At 47.9% G+C, this 21,527-nt stretch overlaps 1 protein-coding gene across 5 annotated transcripts in view; it reads left to right on the plus strand.

Moving 5' to 3' along the window:
• LOC102447238 (unconventional myosin-X-like) overlaps positions 1–21,527 on the plus strand; it is a 311,005-nt gene that overhangs the window by 165,920 nt on the left and 123,558 nt on the right. For all 5 annotated transcript variants that reach the window (XM_075914469.1, XM_075914465.1, XM_075914468.1 and 2 more), the window contains one exon: positions 15,767–15,873. In XM_075914469.1, coding sequence (XP_075770584.1) covers positions 15,767–15,873 — 107 coding nt within the window. The remainder of the gene's footprint in view (positions 1–15,766; positions 15,874–21,527) is intronic.

Here is a 21,527-nt window from a genome sequence, read left to right on the forward strand (position 1 = left end):
TATCCATACTCCTACCCCGCAGAGGCGTTCCCTCCCTAGAGCCCCGTCTCACCCCTTCCAGCAGGGCAGACTGGATTTCTCTAGACGGAGAGGCTGCTGTAATAGCAACAATAATAGAAGCGGCAGACACCCCTCTCGCTCATCCTTCGACCGGGGGGTGGGCCTCTTCAGCAAGCCCCAGGGCCTCAGGCTGAATCTTTGAAGCTGCGAGCGAGGGCAGCGCACAAGTCTCAGACCAAAGGCCCTTTACCGACCACCTTTTCCCCTTCCATCGTGCCTGGTCTCATAGTACAGTGGACCGTTTGGTTCTGAATACGATGAGGAGGGGATACTTCATCCCCTTCCGCTCCCACTCCCGTCCCCCTTCCCTTCCCTTCCCCGTCCCTCTTCAGGGACCCCTCTCACGAGCATCTTCTCAGGTTGGAGGTGCAAAAGCTTCCCAACCTGGGGGCAGTAGAGGAGTTTTCTTCAGACCTCAGGGGAAAGGGTTTCTACTCCCATTATTTCCCGGTCCCAAAGGCCAAGGACAGATTCCACCCCCCCAAGGGATCTGAATGTGTTCATAGTAAAATCCAAGTTCAAGATGGGGCCCCTGGCCTCCATCATTCCCTATACTTACGTGGCCTATACTTACGTGGTGAGGTTGGCCAGGCTAAAGTTACGGCTGCTTCAATGGTGGCTGGCATGGGTCCACAATCCAACTTTGCAGCATATGGACATGGTGGTGACGGTGCCCACAGACATGCTGAGCTCCCTCGACTGGTGGCTGTGCGAGGAGGTGGTGCTCGAGGGAATGCTGTTTCTTGGTCTTCTCCATCCATTTAGCTCGTTAACAGACACTTCCAATACAGGTTAGGGAGCCCACCTCGGGAGCCTATGGATGCCAGGTATGTGGGACCCGGAAGATCTCTCCCTCCACATCAATGTCAGGGAGCTGCGAGCTATTTGCCTCGCCAGCGGGGTCTTCCTTCTGCAGCTTCAAAACAAGTGTGTTTCAATTCTGGCCAACAACACGGCTGCAATGTTTTAAATGAATAGACAGGTGGTGCTTACTCCTATCCCCTGTGCAGGGAGGCTCTCCTCCTCTGGGTGTTTTGGGTGGCTCACAATATTCACCCAGTGGCCGCTTAGCTCCCCAGAGCCCAGAACTGATTGGCGGACTGTCTCAGCAGGTCCTTCCAGGGGCACGAGCGGTCTCTGAGGGTGGATGTATCCCTCTCCATTTTCCACAGGTGGGGGTTTCCCCACCTGGACCTGTTCGCCACCTGTGTCAACAGGAAGTGTCCCTGGTTCTGCTCACTATTTGGGCATAGCCCGGGGTCTCTGGGGGATGCGTTGACGATCCAGATAAAAGAGGAGTAAATACGGGACCCTTGTGGTAAGTGGCTATTTGCCATGTGCTGAGCTTGTGGGTGGGTGGGTGGTTGGTTTGTTTGTTTGAAGGAGCTTCTAAAAGGTTTGAAATCTAGAAGCCTCTGTTAATTGGCTGAGCCTCAGTCAGGGGGAGGGGCTACCAGAGCTATATAAGCCAGTGACTCAGCGACCAGGTAGCTTGCAGAGAGGGAGTTTAAAGGGCACTAGTGACTTCTTACCTTCTTTAAACGTAACTTTTATAATCTATATTCTAGACATTTAATAAGCCCAGTTTAGACTTAAACTTATTCATAAGAAAAATGAAGACAGAAGCCCAGCAGCAGAGTGGGGGCTATCCTGTTTATTGCATCAAGTGTCACACGTATGATTACCTGCCCTGTGGACGGGTGGCGTATGTGTGCACCCGTTGCAAGGAGCTCCTGGCCCTCAGAGACCGAGTTTGGGCTCTGGAGGCCAGGGTGGCTGAACTGGAGGCGCTAAGGGAGGTAGAGAGATATGTTGATGAGACTTTCCGGGACACTGTAGTACTGTCCCACCTCCAGTCTGAGAGCCCCAGTGCTCTTAAAGAGGATGAAAGTCTCAAGGGAAAAGAGCATTCAATGGGAGCAGAGGGAAACCATCCCGTAGTTGGGACCCTCCTCCCAGAGGATGTTGCGGTATCCTCTCACACTGAGGATACCTCTGAGGGGGAGAGAAGGCCAGTTGTTAGGAAGAGGCAGGTGTTAGTAGTGGGTGATTCGATCGTTAGAAACATAGATAGTTGGGTTTGTGATGACCGGGAGAACCGTATGGTCACTTGCCTGCCTGGTGCGAAGGTTGCGGATCTCTCGAGGCATCTAGACAGACTTATGCGTAGTGCTGGGGAGGAGCCAGTGGTTGTGGTACATGTAGGTACCAATGACGTAGGGAAGGGTAGGAGAGATGTCCTGGAGGCCAAATTTAGATTGCTAGGAAAGAGACTGAAATCCAGGACCTCTATGGTGGCATTCTCGGAAATGCTTCCAGTTCCACGCGCAGGGCCAGCTAGGCAGGCAGAGCTTCAGAGTCTCAATGCATGGATGAGACGATGGTGTAGGGAAGAGGGGTTTGGCTTTATTAGGATCTGGGGACACTTTTGAGAGAGGGGGAGCCTATACAGGAAGGATGGGCTCCACCTAAACCAGGGTGGAACCAGACTGCTGGCACTAAACATTAAAAAGGCCGTAGAGCAGCTTTTAAACTAAGAGATGGAGGAAAGCCGATTAGTGCGGAGATGCACGTAAATTGGATGGAGACTTCTCTTAGAGGAGAATCCATTGATAGAGATTCTCTAAGCTGCAGCCAGAAAGAGGAGGGGAGAGGACAAACCATGGGCCAGAGCTGACAAACAACCGCATACAAAGGAATCCAATGCATCAGGGAAGGGCAGACAAATAAGTAGTGGCAAATTTTTAAAGTGCTTCTACACAAATACTAGGAGTCTGACTAATAAGATGGGTGAACTAGAGTACCTCGTATTAAATGAGGAGATTGACATAATAGGCATCACTGAAACCTGGTGGAATGAGGAAAGTCTGTGGGACACAATCATACCGGGATATAAAATATATCGGAAGGATAGAGCAGGCCGGGTGGGAGGCGGAGTGGCGCTGTATGTGAAAGATAATGTAGAATCAAAGGAAATAAAAATATTAAATGAATCAATATGTTCAATAGAATCGCTATGGATAGTAATTCCATGCTCCAATAAGAAATTAGCAGTAGGGATATATTACCGACCACCTGACCAGGACAGCGATATTGACATAGAAATGCTAAGGGAGATTAGAGAGGCTACCAAAATAAAAAACTCTATAATAATGGTAGAAATGTAGCCGTGTTAGTCTGGTGTAGCTGAAACAAAATGTGAAATGTGATTTGTCCTTTTCATATGTGTTCATTTTTTTTAATTGTATCCTTTGGTATATATGGTTGTGACTATTTTCTTCCACTATTTGATCTGAGGAAGTGGGTCTGGCCCACGAAAGCTCATCATCTAATAAACCATCTTGTTAGTCTTTAAAGTGCTACATAGTCCTGCATTTTGTTTCTTCTATAATAATGGGGGATTTTAATTACCCCCATATTGACTGGATAAATGTCACCTCAGGAAGAGAAGCAGAGATAACATTTCTTGATGGCTTAAATGTCTGTTTCTTGGAGCAGCTGGTATAGGAATCCACAAGGGGAGAGGCAATTCTCGATTTAGTCCTGAGTGGAGCGCAGGATCAGGTCCAGGAGATAACCGTTACAGGACCGCTTGGGAATAGTGACCATAATATAATAACATTTAACATTCCTGTGGTGGAAAAAACACCACAGCAGAACAGCACTCTGGCATTTAATTTCAAAAAGGGGAATTACACAAAAATGAGGAGGTTAGTTAAACAAATTAAAAGGCACAATGACTAGAGCCAAATCCCTGCGAGCTGCATGGAAACTTTTTAGAGACACCATAATAGAGGCCCAACTTAAATTATACCCCAAACTAAAAAACATAGCAAGAGTCCTAAAAAAGAGTCACCATGACTTAACCACCATGTAAAAGAAGCAGTGAGGAACAAAATGGTATCTTTTCAGAAGTGGAAGTCCAATCCTAGTGAGATAAATAGAAAGGAACATAAACACTGTTAAATCAAGTGTAAAAATTAATAAGAAAAGCAAAAAAAGATTTTGAAGAACAGCTAGCCAAAAACTCAAAAAAAAAATAACAAAATGTTTATTAAGTACATTCGAAACATGAAGCCTGCTAAAAAACCTGTGGATTCCCTAGACGATCAAGATATGAAAGGAGCAATCAAGGACGATAAAGCCATTGCGGATAAACTAAATGATTTCTTTGCTTCAGTCTTCACAGCTGAGGTCATTAGGGAGATTCTCAAATCTGCATCGTCCTTTGTGGGTAATGAATCTGAGGAACTGTCCCGGATTGAAGTGTCATTAGAGGCGGTTTTGGAATAAATAGAAAAACTTTTTTAACAAATCTCCGGGACCGGATGGCATTCATCCAAGGGTTCTAAAAGAACTCAAATGGGAAATTGCAGAACTATTATCTGTGGTTTGTAACCTATCCTTTAAATCAGCTTCCATACCTAATGACTGGAAGGTAGCCAACATGACACCAATATTTAAAAAGGGCCCTAGAGGCGATCCTGGTAATTACAGACCGGTAAGTCTAACTTCATTACCGGACAAATTAGCCAAAACAATAGTAAAGAATAAAATTATGAAGCATGTAGAAGAACATAATTTGTTGAACAAAAGTCAACATGGTTTCTGTAAAGGGAAATCCTGTCTTACTAATCTGTTAGAGTTCTTTGAAGGGGTTAACAAACATGCGGACAAGGGGGATCCAGTAGATATAGTATACTTGGATTTTCAGAAAGCCTTTGACAAGGTCCCTCACCAAAGGCTCTTGTGTAAATTACATGGCCATGGGATAAGAGGGAAGGTCCTTTCTTGGCTTGAGAACTGGTTAAAAGACAGGAAACAAAGGGTAGGAATAAATGGTAAATTTTCAGAATGGAGAGGGGTAACTAGTAGTGTCCACCAAGGGTCAGTCCTGGGACCAATTCTTTTCAACTTATTCATAAATGATCTGGAGAAAGGGGTAAGCAGTGAGGTGGTAAAGTTTGTGGATGATACCAAACTGTTTAGGATAGTCAAGACAGAAGCAGACTGTGAGGGACTCCAAGAAGATCTCACCAAACTGAGTGATTGGGCAACAAAATGGCAAATGAAATTTAATTTGGATAAGTGTAAAGCAATGCACATCAGGAAAAATAACCCCAACTATATGTACAGTATGATGGGGGCTAATTTGGCTACAACAAATCAGGAAAGAGATCTTGGAGTTATCGTGGATAGTTCTCTGAAAACTTCCACACAGTGTGCAGCGGCGATCAAAAATTTAAATAGGATGCTAGGAATTATTAAGAAAGGGACAGAAAATAAGACCCAGAATATCTTACTGCCCCTGTATAAAACTATGGTACGCCCACATCTTGAATACTGTGTACAGATGTGGTCTCCTCACCTCAAAAAGATATTTTGGCCTTGGAAAGGGTTCAGAAAAGGGCAACTAAAATGATTAGGGGTTTGGAATGGGTCCCATATGAAGAGAGGTTAAAGCGACTGGGACTTTTCAGTTTAGAAAAGAGGAGACTGAGAGGGGATATGATAGAGGTCTATAAAATCGTGAGTGGTGTGGAGAGGGCTGATAAAGAAAAGTTATTTATTAGTAATAGAAGAACTAGAGGACACCAATTAAAATTAATGGGTAGCAGGTTTAAAACTAATAAAAGAAAGTTATTTTTCACACAGCGTGTAGTCAACCTGTGGAACTCCTTGTCAGAGGAGACTGTGAAGGCTAGGACGATAACAGAGTTTAAAGAGAAGCTAGATAATTTCATGGAGGTTAGTTCCATAAAAGGCTTTTAGCCAGGGGATAGAAATGGTGTCCCTGGCAGGAGACAAATCGCTTGATCATTGTCTTCAGTCCACCCTCTCTGGGGCACCTGGTGCTGGCCACTGTCGGCAGACAGGATACTGGGCTAGATGGACCTTTGGTTTAACCCAGTATGGACGTTCTTATCCTCTGGCCTTGGGGCCTGCTGTATGCCTTTCCCCCACTTCCTGCTGATCCAGAGTAATCCTCAGGGTCAGGGCATTCCAGGCCTCAGTGATCCTAATAGCCCCAGCCTGGTCTCGTCAGCATTGGTTCCCAGACCTGCTCCAAGCACTGTCTCTCTAAGCTAGTGCAGATTCCGGCCCCACCCATTAGGACGCACTCCACGAGAGCGCAAGCCTCTTCCCCAGCTTCTGCTGCCCAGGTGCCCATTGTGGAGATTTGCAGGGCAGCTACCTGGTGCTCAGTGCTCACCTTTGTAGATCATTGCACCATCACACAGCACTCCATGTGTGTGTAGGGCTGTGTTGCAATCTCTCTCTAAGTAGACTCCGCCTCCTGGGGGTTGGCTTTGGAGTCACCTACATGGAATGGACAGGAGCAATCACTCGAAGAAGAAGAAACGGTTACTTACCTCGGTAACTGTTGTTCTTCGAGTTGTGTTGGTCATGTCCATTCCCCATCCCACCCACTCCCCTGCGTTGGAGCATTCCGGCAAGAAAGAACTGAGGGAGTCGAGGGCCAGCGGGGGTAAATATGCACTGATAGAGTGGCACCGCTCCAGGGGGCTCCCCTGCTGGCCCGATGGGTACCACTGAGGGAAAACTCTCCAGCAATTCGTGCACACGGCGCCCACACCTAAGTGGAATGGGCTTCGGCAACACATCTGGGAGAACAACAGTTACAAAGTAAGTAACCGTTTCTTGTGTCTTCCAGCAGCTCTTCACAGAAGTGAAGTAAAAAGGTGGAAAGAGGACTGGCAATGGTGGAAAGAGTGGCTCCCCGTGTGAGGGATCAGACCAGAGAAGAGGGTCACTAGTAATGTGGCTGTGTATTGGAGCTGTCACAGCGTATTCCCACTAAGCCCTACTCAGGACAGCAGCCTTTCCTGTTGGAGGGTATCAGCTGCTGCACAGGGACCTGGCAATAGCAGCATGGCCAGATGGTCCTTCCCCATTCAAGCTCAGCATCATGAATGAGTGACATCAGCTGTTTTCCTTCAGGGTCATGAGCTGAAGTGTGACTAGAAAAAGTCCCGGGTTTTGGTAGTAAGCGCACCCCACAGACTCCTCATCTTTCTTGTTGGGGAGATGAGATTGTCAGTGGCAGATCATTAGCTTAGTTGCTTTGAGCAATGATTTCTTAAGCAGTGGTTGGGGAACAACCAGTAAGGGCCGAAGGGTTTGCATTTTGTCAGTAAATGTTGGCAATCGTTGATTTTACTGTAAACACACAAACTGGTAACACGTTCCCCATGATGCTAATTAAAATGTACGCTGACCAAAGTGATAAAACTGCTGCTTGAAAGCTCATTCGCGTTGGATTTATGGAGCTGTAGTAGGGAAGAGCTTATTCAAGGACAGGCAGGGAAAAAGGAGGGCTGCCTTCCATCTCAGAGATGTGTACACTGGTCATGAGCTTGTTGAAAGGCTGGGTCAGTGTAAAAGTGATGAAAAACAAGGGCGATCTGATATAGATCACCCACCCAGAAGGGCCTTCCTGGGTGGCGCTACCATTGATAAAGGCCAGCCAAAGTATGAATAAGACCCTGTGGCAGACACCAGCCTCCGTCCTGCCCACCACCTTTCAAGGGCTAGGAGTGCGTCTTCTCACACCCACGCCCTTGCTCCCTGATGGTCTTAACAGTAAATGAGACGGTGCATCGGGGCAACAGGCACCGCCCCCTAAGTCAAAGGAGGCTAAACGCATGGACCTCTGTGGCAGGCAGTTCTGTGCCGAGTAGAGCCAGCCAGCTGGCTGTCCTCAGTGGTGTAACTTGAGTTCATTTGACTTACAGCCTTGCTTCAGCAATTCCACAGAAGCCATTTAATTGACTTGGTCTTCACCAAGCACTGCCCTCTGACCTCTCGGCTGCTGAGTCAGGCAAGTCTCTCTCTACATTGCTCATCAGCCCCCTCCCTCGCACCCTGTCACACCACCTTTCCAAGACTTCTAGTCCATTGGCGCTGAAGATCTTGTCCATTCTCAGCCTGCTCCCCTCAGCCCTTCCTTCCGCTGAGTCTCCCCATGCCTCACTCTCCTCCACCACTGCCTTTTTTGGCTTTCTCCCCCTCATAAGGCTGACCCTGCAACGCCCCATCCTGGATCACCTCCCAGCACCCACTTCCTTCACTCCTGTTCTCTCACTGCAGAGCATCTCTGCAGACATGTCCATGACCAGGCTGACTTCCTCTCTGCCTTCCTAGCTAAACAACTCTGCTGCTTCAGTTCAGTTTAAGAGCACATCTTCAGCCCCTCACCTCCTTTGACTCACTCCTCAAAACATCCAGCCTTCGAGCTCACCGATTTTTTTTTTACGCGAAATGGACAAAATACAGCAACCTGTCCTCCTCACCCCCTTCGGCTTGCCATTTCCTCCGCTTTCCCTCCTGCAGCTCTCGCTTCCTTCTCACTGGTCACGGACACAAGAGTTTCTTCCACAGCTTGTCTCCAACTCTGCCACTTGCCTACCCATCTTATCGCCTGGTCTCCTTCATGCTCACACTCGTGCCCTCCCTTACATAGCTCTTTGAAAACTCTTTCTCCTGTTTCAAACATGCTTTATTCTCGTCACTCTTTAAAAAAAACCCATCCTGATCCTGTTTGCCTCCCCAGCTATTGCCCCATCTCCCTTCCAGTTCTAAGCTCGCTGAACAATCACTGTCTGAAGTTCCTCGCCTCCAATACCATTTAAGACCCTATTCAGTCTGACCTCTTCCCCTTGCATACAACTAACATAGCTTTTGCCAAAGTTTCTAATGACCTATTTTTAGTCAGACCTCAGAACCTGTGCTCTATCTCATCCCCGTTGACTTGTCAGCTGCCTCTGACATAGTCAGCCATGCTCCTCCTCTTGAAATCTTGTCCTCCCTTGGCATCTATGATTCTGTCCTCTTCCAGTTCTCCTACTTCTCACCTCACTTTTTCAGCATGTCCTTGGCAGAGTTCTCCTCAGACTCCCTCCTTCTTTCTGTGGGGTTTCTACAGGGTTGTGTCCTTGACCCTTTTCTTTTCTTCCTCTGTGCTTTATCTCTGGCTGGCTGATCTCTTCAGCAAGCACAAATTCAGCTATCATCTCTAAACTGATGATACACAGATTCACCTTTCCACTTCAGACCTCTCCATTGATCAGAACTAATCTCTTGACCTGTCTCTTTGTCTTCTCTTTGTGGATGTCTTGCTATCGCCTCAAGCCCAACATGGCAAAAAACAAAACTTCGAATGTTCTCCAAGGCCCTCTCTGCTGCCTCCTTTCTTGATCACAGAGGACCCTGCCTGTCACTCAGGCCCATAAGGTGGGTGTCGTTTTCAACTCATACGTTTCACTAAGTCCTCACATCTAGGTTATGTCTAAGTCTTGCAGGTTCTCTTGGCAAAACATTGCTAAGACAAGGCCTGTTCTACCAATCCACACAGCTAGAACTACTGTCTTGCCTCTTGCGACATGCTTACTGTAATGTCCTTTATTCTGCCCTTGATATTTGTAGTCTCATCCCATTCATATCCATTCTGAATGCTGCTGCAAGCTCTCTGTGAACATATGCAAAGCTACCTGACTATCCTTCTTCAAAACCTCCTTAAAACTCTCCTTTGCCACAAGACCTGCAAAAATACCGAGAATGGTTACGCTATTGGCATGTTGAAACGACAGCCTGCCATCATCTCCTTGCAATCCCCCGTCTGTTGTCTCTTGTCCTACAACTAGCTCTTTTTGGCAAAGACTGATGACTTGTTCCTTGTTTGTACAGTGCCCAGCGTGATGGAGTCCTGCTCCATGACCAGTGCTCCTAAGTCCTACAGTAAAAACAAAACCATACCAGTCACAATGGAGTTCTGCCAGCAACTTGCTGTACACTAGGGGTACGTCTAGATTACAGGCTTCTGTCGACAGAAGTTTTGTCGACAGATACTATCGACAAAACTTCTGTCGACAAAGAGCGTCTAGACTACATTGAGTTCTGTCGACAAAGCAAGCTGCTTTGTTGACATGGTAGTGTAGACGCAAAGGACAGTTTACATGCAATAACACCTTCTGTCGACAGAAACTCTGTCGACAGAAGGCGTTATGCCTCGTAAAATGAGGTTTACCAGCATCGACAAAACTGCTGAGTTCTGTCGACGTTATGTCGACAGAACTCAGCGGTAGTGTGGACGCAGGTATAGTTTTGTCGACAAACGTCCACTTTTGTCGACAAAACCCTGTAGTCTAGACACACCCTAGGAGAGCTTTGCCGTTGCAGGATGCAGGTACACACATGGATAAAGTCGTCCTATTGAGGACATGGGCTTAGCTACCATGAGTAAAAATATTTCCTCCTAGTGAAGACCAGGCCTTGCATTTTGGCACACTAGCTAGTGTGTTTAAAACACAGTTTTTTCCCTAGTGCAGGCGTGACAAAGGAGAAAAACTACAAGCTCAAAGGCACCCTGCCCATTCTACACCTGCATTTATCAGCTTAACCTGATTCTCACACAGACTCACCAGCCTAGTGAGGAGGGTTTGAAATTCAAAAGGGGCAGGAGACAGAAGCCCACAGTTGAGCGCAAATAAGGAAGCCATAATCGAGGGCTACATTTTGAGGGCAGGGGGCATGAAAAATTACAGTAGAATCCCAGGAGCAGCAACAGGGAGCTCAGCAGGGTTAATGTGTTCCCCACGGAGCTGAGTGACTGGCATGGGCCCCAGTAGGTCATCCAGTCCAGTTTCCTGCACTAAGGTAGGACCAAGGATTCTCTAGACCAGGGCTACTCCACTTTGGAAGCCCCGGGGTCCACAAGGATACTCACAGCACATGCCCAGGGCTGCAACTTAATGCATATACAGGTAAATATCTATGCAGATAGCCTCTTTCACACTGGCAGGCATGAACACAAAGAATAAGGCAAGACTACCCAACACGCAGGCCCCATGTAAGTCCGTTCTGCTGATATTAATAAAAGGAAACATTTACCTGATTTCCACCCATAGGACAGCACTTGTAATGAGCAATGGCAGTCCAGGAATTTAACTACTAAAACTCATATCAGCTGAAGACCATTCTATTGACTCACCATTGTGGAGCGTGTTCCCAGTGGAGGCCATGTTCAAAGGATCCCACCTGCAGGCCTCATATTGAGCCCCATGTAAACCCAAACCGCACAGTGGGCCGCAAACAAACAGGCCGCGTGTTGAGTAGCCCTGCTCTAGACCATCCCTGGCTGGTGATTTGTCCACGCTGAGGAGAGTCCTAGCTTCTCGAAGATGTCCCTGAGCAGCTGGACTGGAGACTCTCCCTGCTCTCTGGAGGGCCCGCACAGCAGCCAGGTGTTGAGGTACAGGGATACTTACACCCACCTCTTGTGAAGAAAGGCTGTGATCACGGACATGCACTAGGTGAACCCTGGGGGGCTAGACCGAATAGGAGCATGTGTACTGGTTGCATCTGTGGCTGACCACAAACTTCAGGAAATGTCTGTGGCCGGATGAATAGTGATGTGAAAATGCTCATCTTTCATGTTGAGGGCGGCATGCCAGTCTCCTGGATCCAGGGAAGGTGTGATGGTCCTTTGAGTCCTCGCAGGCCTAGAATGGTTCTGAGACCTCCCTGAGCTCCTGAGGAACCTCCTCCATTGCCAGGAAAGCACAGGGCTGGGTATAAGGAGTTGCTCGTGAGAAGGGTGAACAGAACTGGAGGGATATCCCCCTCCTAACATGGGACACTAAAAGGTCCAGTGTTGTTTGCCAGCAAGCACGGTAGAAGTGGGACAGACGACTCTGGTGATGTGTACTGTCCTCGAGTACATCTTCAAAGCCCTTCTTTGGAGCCCGACAATGACTTGCTCAGCTCTTGCCTGTGGCCTGAAGGCTTGTGTCTGTTGTTCCTATTCCTACAGTGGTAGGAGTCATGCCTCTCTCAGCAGCTGGGGCTACAGGGTTTGCACTGGGTAGTGGACTTATACATCCCCAGTGACTTCATACCTGCCCTACGGTCAGCGTAGTTCACAAACAGCCTGGAAGGGAAGACCCTGCAAGGCCTGCTGAACTTCTGGGGCAATATGGGAAGCCTGGAGCCACAAGACCCTTGTCATTTTCACCTCTGAGGAGATGGTACGAGCTGCAGATTCAGCCAGGTGGAGGGAAGCTTGCAGAGAGGTCCTTGCTGCTGCTGTCCCTTCCTCCTCCATGGCTGCAAATGTGGCCTTGGACTCAGAAGGGAGCAGCCCTTTATACCTGGCCATGAGGCCAGAGTGAGGAAACACACAGCTCGGGTCAGATGGGTGATCTGCAGAGCAGCTGGAAGTCCCAGAGGATGAATGTGGGGAAATGCAAGTTTGATCCACTCTCCTGGAGCAGCTTTACCGGGATGACTGCTTCTACACCAGGGTCTCTTGCCAGGGCCTTGCTGTGTCCCTAACAGTCACCCATGGTTGACTCGCTGGGCCAGCAGAAGTCTGTGGCACCTGCGGGTTCCCTGCCCCGCTGACAGGCCTTGCACCTGCACGCTGCCTTGTCTTGCCCAGCAGCTTGCCTCCCATTGGCTCACACGAGATACAGCAAAACCGTTTCCCTAGGCAAGCTGAGGCCTGCAGTGATTAACTGTCTACGGAGGGTGTGCGGAGTGCCGAGACTGGGACTCACCTGCCCTGGGGCTCACTTGCCCTGGGGGGAGAACCGTGTGATACTGGCTGTGAAGGCAGCAGAGCTGCCCTCCTGCTGCCAATCACCCAGTGGGACTAAACTCGGGGGTAGGGGGGTTGAGGGGAGGGGATAGCAGGGAGGGAGAGAGCTGGGGGGCGGGGAGTAGCAGGGAGGGATGGCAGGAAGGGATGTAACCTAGGCAGGAGCTGGGGGGGAAGAAGGGGGGCTGGCAGGAAGGGATGTAACCTAGGCAGGAGCTGGGGGGGGAAGAAGGGGGGCTGGCAGGAAGGGATGTAACCTAGGCAGGAGCTGGGGGGGGAAGAAGGGGGGCTGGCAGGAAGGGATGTAACCTAGGCAGGAGCTGGGGGGGGAAGAAGGGGGGCTGGCAGGAAGGGATGTAACCTAGGCAGGAGCTGGGGGGGGAAGAAAGGGGGCTGGCAGGAAGGGATGTAACCTAGGCAGGAGCTGGGGGAGGAAGAAGGGGGGCTGGCAGGAAGGGATGTAACCTAGGCAGGAGCTGGGGGGGGAAGAAGGGGGGCTGGCAGGAAGGGATGTAACCTAGGCACGAGCTGGGGGGGAGGAGCTGGCAGGAAGGGATGTAACCTAGGCAGGAGCTTGGGGGGGAGATGGCAGGGAGGGATGTAACCTAGGCAGGAGTTTGGGGGGGGGAGATGGCAGGGAGGGATGTAACCTAGGCAGGAGTTTGGGGGGGGGAGATGGCAGGGAGGGATGTAACCTAGGCAGGAGCTTGGGGGGGGAAGATGGCAGGGAGGGATGTAACCTAGGCAGGAGCTTGGGGGGGGGGAGATGGCAGGGAGGGATGTAACCTAGGAGGGAGCTGGGGGCAGGGGAGGGGAAGGGAAGAGAGAGGATGGCAGGGAGAAGGGGAATTCTTCCTGCAGTGTGTATTGGAGGATAATTGTATCCTTTGTGATTGTTGGGAAGAGGAAGGAAAAGACTGAATGAATAGAGTGGATTATATAGGTCAGGAAAGGAAATGAGGTAGGGAGGGCAGGATGGGCTTTGTGTTTCTCCTTAGTACTAGTGCAGCTGTCCTGCTGCCGGGCTTGTGTTAGAGGAGACAGATGCTCTGTCCTGACGCCTGCTGGAGTTGTGGGCCTGGCTGAGTGAACCTGGCTGAAGGTTTGGTGCCGTTTCTTGCACTGCCCCATGGCCTGAGATGGTGGTGCCATGACAAGCTGCAGCTGTAGCAAGATTCTGAACCCTGGGGTCAATTTTAATTCCTTGCTCTAGCACCGCCCATCCCATCTGCATTCAGCCAGGACACAGCCACCCCATCTCCTTGCTACGCAAGGCTTTCTTCATGTTGGAAGTGCTTGTCTCCACCCTGCAGAATGACTTTGTGTGTGACCCTGTCGGAAAAAGGGGAAATGGACTCGGCGTAGAGGAGGTTTCTTCTCCCCATCTGAAATGCAAGGCACAGCAGTCCAGTTTCTCTTTCGCCATGTTCTCTACAAAGGAAATAAAGGAGATTTGGTACTTAGATGAAAATGTAAAAAACGCAAAAAGATTTTGCAAACATCTCTGCAGTAAATCTTCCCCTGAGAGGTTCTGAATGAATTCTACAGCGTGCACACTAAGGGTATGTCTAGACTACAGGGTTTTGTCGACAGAAGTTTTGTCGACAGATACTGTCAACAAAGCTTCTGTCGACAAAGAGCGTCTAGACTACATCCAGTTCTGTCAACAAAGGACAGTGTAGATGCAATAATGCCTTCTATCAACAGAACTCTGTCGACAAAAGGCGTTATTCCTCGTAGAATGAGGTTTACATACGTCGACAAAACTGCTGAGTTCTGTTATGTCGACATAACTCAAAGGCAGTGTGGACGCAGGTATAGTTTTGTCGACAAAAGTCCACTTTTGTCGACAAAACCCTGTAGTCTAGACACACCCCAATATACCAACACCCGTGTGTTCACAGAGAACTTTGTGTGTGCACATGTGCATAGCCCTCACACTTATAGGTTTCGGGTTGCACCTATTTACTGTTACGTGCTGACAACATACGCGTGTATATTCTTGAATATATATTAACTAACATCACTTTGCTGTGTATCTGACTTACCATAAGCCTCCATCTGTTCTAATATGAATAAAACCAATGGAAAAAATAACTCTTATTTTTCTAAATCTAGTCACTCCTCCCTCGAATGAAGATGGGCTCAAACTTTGGAGACAATGGCTGTGAATTAAATGACAAAGCCGTTATTTCATTCTGGTTTTCCTGACAAGGGAGATTTCTCTCCTGTGGGTTTGAACTACAGAAGGGGTGACCGCATAGAACGAAAGCGGTCAAGATGCTGACTGGTAGTGTCTTGACTAGAGGCTTTTTTCTGTCCTAATTCCTTGACCATTATTAATCAGCTAACTTCTTGTGGACACCCTGAGGGAAGCTGTTCCTCGTGAGAGGTTTGCCTACAGAGGAAGCGCTGTTTATCCGAGGGGATGTTCTATGCAGAAGGGGCAATGTGGAAGAAAAACCAGAGTTGTGGGAGAAATGGGGCATCCAGGCTAGTATTACAGAAGGAGGGCAGGGAACTGGATGGGAGGGGAGGGAGGCAGGGAACATAAGTAAGGCAGCATCAATGTGTAGACTTAGGGAGCAGTCTGGTGATGACAACAGGGAATTTGTTCTGAGTGTAAACTACTGCCAGGGTCCTGGAAGTGCAGACGCTCAGCCTGCCCCTAAGATGCAGCATGCTTTGTTTGAAATACATAAAGTAAAACACACTGGTCGCCAGGAGCCAATGCACTGAGGAACTAGATTTGTGTGAAGAAAAGATACCAGCTGAGAGAGAGTTAATAAACAGCCGGCTCCTTCCTCCTCCTTCCTTGTGTTTTCCCTCCCTCCCCTTCTCTTTCTTTAAAGCTTTGACCGCAGAGGGAATGGAGGCTGGGGTTGGGCTTAGAGTTGGGCTCATGTCCTGCAAAAGTGAGCGTGGCGGCGGGGAGGCTGCAGTCCTTAGCAGAGAGCCCAGGGCAGCAGCATAAAGAGAGAACTCTGTGCTTGTCACCCAGGGAATGAAACCTCCTGACTCTCCCAGCCTGGGGGCTGATTTCTTTCCTCTCTTTGTGTTTGTGGAAACTCCTCCCCATGGTGTCAGGTTTTCCTGAAGGAGGCTCTTGAGCAGAACCTGGAGAAGGATCGGGAAGAGGAGTTGAGCAAAGCGGCTATAGTCATCCGAGCCCACGTCTTGGGCTACATGGCAAGGTCAGTGTGGGGGGCTGTGTCTGCATTTTCTCCAGCTGTCTACTTGCTGTCTCCCCCAGCCCCAGCTCTCCTCTAGGGTATTCTTACCAGCACTTCCACTCTCCTGGGCTCCCACCCTCCAAATCCATCGGCTGCCTCCACAGTCTGTGTTTCTGCTGAAATCCTTGTCTGTGCTGAAGTCATTCCTTTGACCCCTGCAGCTTCCTCTACCCTCTGCTTCTTGCCCCCCTGCCTCCTAGCTGGTTAAACATGGTGTTGCAATGAGCAGGTCTCTCCCCTGACTTCCTGCCTCTTCTGACTGATCCACACCTTCAAGGGTCTGCAGGATTCTGTCCCATCCTCCTCTTGGCTCTCAGTTCCTTCTCCTCCTCCACCCTTAACCTACCAGCTTCACCTCATACCCCTTCATCTCTTTTCCCCATCTCCTAACTCTGCCTTTGTTCACACTTCCCCAAAGCCTGGAGCAGCCTCCCTTCTCCTGTCTGCCTAGTGGCCTCCCCTTCCTTCTTTAAGTCGCTCCTCTGTCTGACTAGCCTATCACCTCTGAGCTCCTCTCAGCTGCTCTCTTTTGCCACTACTGCTCCGAATCATGGTAGAGTTAAAAAAGCTATTACAGAACAGCCACCTCCTCTCCTGCCCTCCAAGTTAATGTAACAGCTGACTCTTGAATGATTGTAGCACACCTATCTTGCCAAATACAGTATCTCAGCGCCTGCCCTTGTCTGAAAGTCTTTACTTTCTGTCTTGTCTGTGTACGTTAGAGTGTGTGTTCCTTATGGCAGGGACCTTTGCATAATAATAATCAGAAGCCTCCAGATATTTTGGGGAAAGTGAGGAGTCATTACCTTGTAAAACATAGTTTCTAGCTGGCATTGCTAAGGGAATATGGCATTGTCTCTTTGGTGACATTCCTGGAAAGGAGGGTACCCAGCTACTGGACTGGGATGCTCATGTAAGTTGTGGCTTCAAATCAAGTGGTGCAAAAGGAAAAATCCTTGTACAGCAGCTGGTGGCAGAGGCGGCATTGCAGAGGGAGCAGTAGGAGCAGAAAACAGAGATGCTGAAGGTTGGAGAAAGTGAAGTTAGAAAACCTTGTTTGATCATTTCAGGTGTTGCACTGCATCGACATGAGAAGGCTCCACTAGAAAGGAATTGTTATGGGACATGTCCAGAGCAGGTTTTGAGTGAGTGAGGCAACACCAGAGAAGGCTGCCACATCCCCAGGATAAGGGAACTGAAGCAGAGCAAGCCTGCCGTGAAGAGTTAAATATTCCAGGCTTTTACTGTCACCTTGGTCAGGCTCTTCAGGGACTTGTTCTGAGGGGGTGGAAAGAGGCCTAAGGGAGGAAAGATTACCTGGTTGGCACTGTACACTCTGCTTTACTTTCCTAGGAGTCCGGGGCGCTGAATGGTCACGACAGTGTAATATTGGAATCAGAAAGTAGACCACAGTGAAAATGCCCTGCTTTGTTTGCAGACATGCTCCCGTGGGACTCTTAGTCACAGCTGCTGACTCCACCACCCAAAATAATGTTTTACTTCTCCTCTGAGCCCTGCAGTAGCTTTGGAGAACTGGAGGTGTCCCTGTTTACCTCACAGAACCCATATGGCCCTGGGGAAGGGAGCTGCACTCCATCCCCATGTGGCTGCTCTGAGTCTGAGGGGAGGCAGGGCTTATCCCAGGACCATGTACCATCAGCAGACTAGGTAACTAAATCAGAGCCCCTGTTACTGTATCTGAATAAGGGGGAAGCACAGGGTCACTGTATTTCACAGTCCTCCTGCATTGGCTGCAGGTTGGGAAGTGGAGGAAGGTGAGCAGAATGCTCTAGACAGGGAGCAACATTCTACTGCCTCTGTGTAACTGCCAGGAGGTGGAATTGAGCCTGGGACCTCTGGAGCTTAGTGCATGAGCCTCTCCACAGCTTGAGGTACAAAACCAGCTGGCTCCTAGCTAAGGCTGTAGAGCGCACTCACGTGACCTATTTGCACACTGAAGGTCAAGCTAGATAATCCTAGTGGTCCCTTCTGGCCGTATCTCAGGCAGCAGAGCTTGTGGATGTTCTCAAGAAGAGCCTCATGGTGCTGGGTAGGATTTTGGCAACACGCTCAGGTAGCCTGTGGCAAAGGTGCTTTGTAAAAGTCAGTGCACTTTGTCTAGGTGCTTGTGTCCACCACAGAGGAGGCTGGATGTGCTGCTGGCTCCCTATCTATGAGGAGAGAAGTGGGGGGAAGGTTCAGCCCCCAGTCAGTTTATTCTGATGCCCAGGGCTCACCGAACCGCGGCGCGCCCCACTCACCAGCTGCGCTGTCCGGCAATCTGCACATGCACAGATCACCCGAACCCGGCTCTTTTGAGTTGCAATCTGCTTGCCACGGGTGAATCGATTGCATTATTTGTCAAGCCCTGCTGATGTCCTTTCCCCTTCCTCCCCTCTCTGTTCCCTCCTGTTGGCTTACTATGGATGAATAAAGCTATAATCACAGCCAGTGAGCTGGACACTTGTACAGCCACTTAGGAGAGATTCATATGCTAGCCAGCTGATTAGCAGAGGACCACAGCTAGGTTTTTCTTTTCCACTAGTAGTGCACATTCAGTCATGCTTTGGTGCACATAAAAATATTCTGCACATGGATGGAAAAATTCTTCACTTACATGAAAAAGATTAGAGGGAACACTGGTCACAGATATTTGAATACAAATTATGGGCAGCCAAAAGCAATGGCTTCTGCTAAAAATGACTTGTACTAAAAATACCAGTGACTTAATTTTGAGGTAGGGACCAGCCAGGCAGTGCCATGGGTGCTTGAGGGGAGGTGGCCCCAGCGCTGTGGGTGCAGATCGGGGGTGCCATGGATGCTGGGAGATGGTCTGGGGCACCATGGATGTTTGAGGGGACAGCAGCCTGGGACCCCACCGGAGCTAGTGGAATGGGCGGCAGCAGCCTGGGACTGTGCTGGGCTTGGGGAACAGGTGTGGCAGGGCTGGCAGGCTCCCTACCCAGTTCCTTGCAGCTCCTTGTAAGTGCTGGCTTTGCAGCTCCCCTTGGACAGGAAGTGTAGACATTGGGAGCTAAGGGGCCGGTGTCTACACACAGAACTAGGAGCTGAGGCAGGGACATGTCAATGGCTATAGCCATCGATGGACCTATCCTCCATGAAGTTATCTAGTTCTTTTTTGAACCCTGTTAAAGTCCTCGTCGTCACAGATCTTCTGTTCCTGAGTTCCACAGGTTCCCTGTTGTGGGAAGAAATATTTCCTTTTGTTTTTTTTTAAACCTGCTACCTATTAACTTCATTCAGTGACACCTAGTTCTTATTTTATGGGAACAAGTCAATAACTTTTCCTTATTTACCTTCTCTACTTTTACAGACCTCTATTATATCCTGCCTTAGTCTCCTCTTTGCTAAACTGAAAAGTCCCAGACTTATTAATCTTCATCATAAAGCACCCATTCCAAACCCCTAATAATTTTGGTGCCCTTTTCTGAAACTTTTCCAATGCCAATATATATTTTTTTTAAATGAGGCGACCACATCTGTATGCAGTATTCAAGATGTGGGCGTACCATGGATTTATACAGAGGCAAGAAGATATTTCTCATTTCTTTCTGTCTTAGTCTCTGCCCCTTTCTGAATGATTTCTAACATTCTGTTTCCTTTTTTGACTGCCACTGTGCATTGGGTGGTTTTTTTCAGAGAACTATCCACAATGACTATCAAGTCTCTCTCTTGAGTGGTAATAGCTAATTTAAATCCCCATCGTTTTGTACATATAGTTGGAGATATGTTTTCCAATGTGCATTATTTTTCATTTCTTAATGTTAAAATTTATTTCATTTTGTTGCCCAATCACTTAGTTTTGTGAGATCTTTTTGAAGCTCTTGACACTCTGCTTTGGTCTTAACTATCCTGAGCACTTTGGTATCATCCGAAAATATTGCTTCCTCACTGTTTAGCCCTTTCTCCACATCATTTATAAATAAGTTGAATAGGATTGGTCCCAGGACAGACCCCTTAGGGGACCCCACTAGTTACCTCTCTCCACTCTGAAAGCTGACTATTTATTCCTACTCTTCATTTCCAGTCTTATAACCAGTTCTTAATCCATGAAATGACTTTCCCTCTTATCCCGTGACAACTTACTTTGCATAAGAGCCTTTGGTGAGGGACCTTTGTCAAGGCTTTCTGGAAATCTAGTACACTCTATCCACTAGTTCCCCCTTCTCCACATGCTTGTTGAATCCCTTAAAGAATTCTAATCAATTAGTGAGCCATAATTTCCCTTTATAGAAACCATGTTGGCTTTCTCCAACAAATTATGTCCATCCCTGTGTCTGACAATTTTATTCTTTACTGTAGTTTCAACTCATTTGCCTGGTACTGACATTAAACTTACCGGTCTGTAATTGCCAGGATCACCTGTGGAGTCCTTTTTAAATATTGGCATCACGTTAGCTATCTTCCAGACATTAGGTAGAGAAGCTGATTTAAAGGATGGGTTACAAATGATAGTTAGTAGTTCAGCATTTTCCCATTTGAGTTCTTTCTTTCAGAACTCTTGGGTGAATGCCATCTGGTCCTGGTGACTTGTTACTGTTAAGTTTATCAGTTTGTTCCAAAATCTCCTCTTGACACCTCAATCTGAGACAATTCCTCATATTTGTCACCTAAAAAGAATGGCTCAGGTTGAGAATCAACCTCACATCCACAGCCATGAAGACTGAAGCAAACAATTATCCGCAAAGACCTTATCGTCTTTGAATGCTCCTTTAGCATCTTGATCTTCCAGGGTCCCCACTGGTTGTTTAGCCAGCTTCTTGCTTCTGATGGACTTTAAAAAATTGCTATTACTTTTTGAATTTTTGGCCACCTTTTTTTCAAATTGCTTTTTGGCTTTTCTTATTATATTGTTATACTCAATTTGACAGAATGTGTGCTTCTTTCTATTTTCCTCACTAGGATTTAACTTCCACCTTTTAAATGATGCCTTTTCTATCCCTCACTGCTTCTTTTACTTGGTTCTTTTACTGTATTGTTAATTTGGAGTACGCATTTAAGTTGGACTTCTATTATGGTGTCTTTGAAAAGTTTCCATGAAACTTGCAGGGTTTTACTTTTAGCACTATACCTCTTAATTTCTTTTAAACTAACCTTCTCATTGTCCCCTTTCTGAAATTTAATGCCACAGTGTTGGGCTGCTTTGGTGCTTTTCCCACCACAGGCATGTTCAATGTATTATATTAGTGTCACTATTTCCAAGCAGACCCTAATCTCTTGGACTTGATCCTGCACTCCATTTAGGATTAAATCAAGAATTACCTCTCCTCTTGTGGGTTCCAGAACCAATTCCTTCAAAAAGCAGTTAAGGTGTCGAGAAACTTTATCTCTGCATCCTTCCCGAGGTGACGTGTACCCAGTCAAAATGGGGACGTTTGAAATCCCTCATTATTATTACTGTTTTTATTTCTTGTAGCCTCTCTAATGTCCCTTAACATTTCATAGTCACTATTACTATCCTGGTCAGGTGGTTGATAATATATCCCTACTGTTATATTCTTATTATTGGAGCATGAAATTATAATTCATAGAGATTACAATTTTTACTTCATTTGATTCTATGGATTCTTTCACATATGGTGTCCCTCCCCCAT

Source organism: Pelodiscus sinensis, unplaced genomic scaffold (genome assembly GCF_049634645.1).
Source record: "Pelodiscus sinensis isolate JC-2024 unplaced genomic scaffold, ASM4963464v1 ctg77, whole genome shotgun sequence".
NCBI classification, from domain to species: domain Eukaryota; kingdom Metazoa; phylum Chordata; order Testudines; family Trionychidae; genus Pelodiscus; species Pelodiscus sinensis.